Raw genomic sequence first — 2,839 nt, forward strand, 5'->3', positions numbered from 1 at the left:
GTCCAAGACGGCGTGGTCGTGGAGCCACGGAAAACAGTCTAGCGCTAGCGTTGCGTTTCGGAGCGTCGCGCCGTGGAACGCAGACATGATGTCGTTCAGAACAAAATCGTCGGGGTTGGGCGCAAAGCGCTGAAGCAACAAGACACCCGGCGTGTCCTCGCTTCTCAAGACATCGTGCAAGACACGTCCGAGGAGGTACGAAGCACGCCACGCCGAGTCGCCTATGCCACGATATGTGTCTTCCGCTGGCAATGACGCTCGGAGCAATAGCGTACCTGTGTCGCTCTTGGGGCGATCGAAAGCGGCGCGTCGCTGCTTTAAGAGAAGCTCTGCGATCTCGAGGCGATTCGTGTGCAAGGCCAGTAGGATCGCGTCGTCGGATGCGAGGTCTGGGCGGCAGCGCAGCATGCGCTGGGTGAGGTGCTCGCAGCCATGGGCGCTGGCGAGGTGCAGTGGCAGGCGGTCGTCGTGCTGACGCATGTGCAGAGCGCAGTCGGTGGGCTTTCACTGTGCGAGACCTTTGGCGTCTGGCGCGAACTTCGCATGGAAGGAAGCGTCGCAGTCGTAGACGTTGTGCACGGCGTCGAACTCGACGAGTTCGTTGCAGGCGCGGAAGACCGGGCGCACGTCTGCGTAGACGCCAAACTAAAACTCAACCACAATGGCCGCAAGCTCGGGTAGCGCGAGTAGCACGCTGCGGAAGGTCGATGCCATCGCCTCGCACCTTTTTCCCGCTGGATCCCAAATTTTGGAACGTCGCCGGTGGCGTATCCGGCAGCTTGTCCGGATACGTCGATGTGACCCGAGTGGCAGAGTTGTTTCAAGGCCATCGTCCGCACGCCTCGCACGGCCGCGCAAGAATTTCGCTGCCACCGCTTGTTTGGTCACACGGACCATGTAACTATGTCTGGCTTCAACTCATTTGTCTTGCTACCACTGCGACTGTCTGCCCACCGACGCCAGCACCCCGTCCACACTAGTACCGGATTGCTGGGTGATTTTTTCGCCAAGGTGCCGATACTCGATATCCAACGGTTTGCTCTATCGATACGTGCAAAATTCACCAAGATCTACTCACACTGAACACCGACGTGCAGAAGAAAAGGACGTGCAATCCGCGCCTTTTTTAGCTCTGAAGACTGCGAGCGCTCCTTATGATAGGATGGCGCTCAACACGGTACCTCAAAGAGTGCTACCATGAGCGACGTAGTCGCTACAAGTGTACACGATGCAAACCACGGCGTGCTAAAGTCGTCGTTTGATTGCTGACGTTTTCAGAGCGCTTTGTATCTTCAATCAAGCATTGCGCGCGTTGTAGGACGACAGCAGCAACGTAGCGTGGTCTGCTCTACTCCCCAAAATGTCTCCTGTCCGAGTACTAACTATGGGCGATTCCATTTCAAACATGATGGTGTCGACAAGTCCGTCCTGGAGCGGTGCCTCTAAGATGGCACTACGATCTTAGCGCACCATGAACGCGAGGAGCCCGTGACAGCGAACGCGGCCTCGCACGAGCGGTGGCGCTGCTTCAGCGTCTTGAGATGATGTAAATGATCGACACGTGTGCTGTTTGGACGTTTCGTTAACGTATAATGACAATGCTTACAAGATTGTCTGTTTCTGTTTGTCATGGAGAAGCATCCATGCGAACCAGAGAACGTGGAATTCCCGCGACTACTTTTCGCTGCATGGGTTTGTAACACGAGGCAGTTGTTGTTGGCGCGCTACAAGGGCCATCATCCGATTGCGGTCGGTTGATGCAATGGAATAAATTAGCTTATTTATTCCCTTGGTTAATGGAACCAGATGTCCATCGGACTTCGTTGGCTTTTGCGGAGCTTCCTTCCGAGGGACAAACAAACGGCCGACTTGAAAGTGCACCTCCAAGATAGGACAATCTCAGAGGAGACTGCTACAAAAGACTCGGAAGCAACCTCCGCAAAACGTCACCTCTACTGCGATTGTCTTTTGCCTTCGTCGTCTTTATCTCTATCATTTCCACTTTGGATTCTTCTTGAACGCATCGCATGCAGCTCTTTCGCCTCCTCACCTCGCTTCCGGTCCAAGTCCGTGTCGCAGCTCTACAAGGACGCCGTCATGGAGGGCGGCAACCTCGTCGTGTACCACGGCGGCGACTTTGCCGGACAACAAGCCTTTGTCGCCGACGCCTTCCGCGCCGCGTTCCCAAAGGTCAACCTCACCATGGTCGTCGACTACAGCAAGTACCACAACGCGCGCATCGACAACCAGCTCGCGACCAACTCGCTCGTCGCGGACGTCGTCGCACTCCAGACGCTGCAGGACTACCCGCGTTGGACGAAGGAAAGCAAACTCCTCTCGTACAAGCCCAAGGGCTTCAGCAACGTCTACAAGGGCTTCACGGATCCCGACGGCGCGTGGCTCTCGCACGGCGTCTACTCGTTCAGCTACTTTTACGACGAGGCGCTTTTGCAGGCCAAGGGTCTCGCGCCGCCAGCGACCGCCAAAGACCTCGCGGACCCCAAGTACGCGGGTCTTATTGCGTCTTCGTACCCGCATGACGACGACGCGGCTCTCTTTGTGTACGACCGCTACGTCAAGGCGTGCGGCTGGGACTGGGTCAAGAAGATGGCGGCGCCGCAGATTTACATTCAGCGCGGCTCGCACATGGCCGGCGTCACCGTCACGGCGCAGACCAAAGCGATTGGTGTCGCGGGCGGCCCGTCGTACACCAAGACGACCAAGGCCATTATGGGACCCAACGCGACGTCCGACTACCTCGCGTGGGGCCAGCGCATCGCGATTCTGAAGTAGGCGCCGCACCCCGCGGCTGCCAAGCTCTTTGTCAACTGGGTCGTCT

General features: G+C 57.2%; 1 protein-coding gene across 1 annotated transcript; it reads left to right on the forward strand.

The window, feature by feature from the left end:
- Positions 1-2,033: 2,033 nt before the first annotated feature.
- SPRG_11803 (hypothetical protein) lies at positions 2,034-2,793 on the forward strand (the record flags this gene model as incomplete). The annotated part of the gene is made up of 1 exon (XM_012350858.1): positions 2,034-2,793. A coding segment is annotated over one exon (760 nt), but the record flags the coding sequence as incomplete, so codon positions are not given.
- Positions 2,794-2,839: the final 46 nt, after the last annotated feature.

Source organism: Saprolegnia parasitica, assembly GCF_000151545.1.
Source record: "Saprolegnia parasitica CBS 223.65 unplaced genomic scaffold supercont2.71, whole genome shotgun sequence".
NCBI classification, from domain to species: domain Eukaryota; phylum Oomycota; class Saprolegniomycetes; order Saprolegniales; family Saprolegniaceae; genus Saprolegnia; species Saprolegnia parasitica.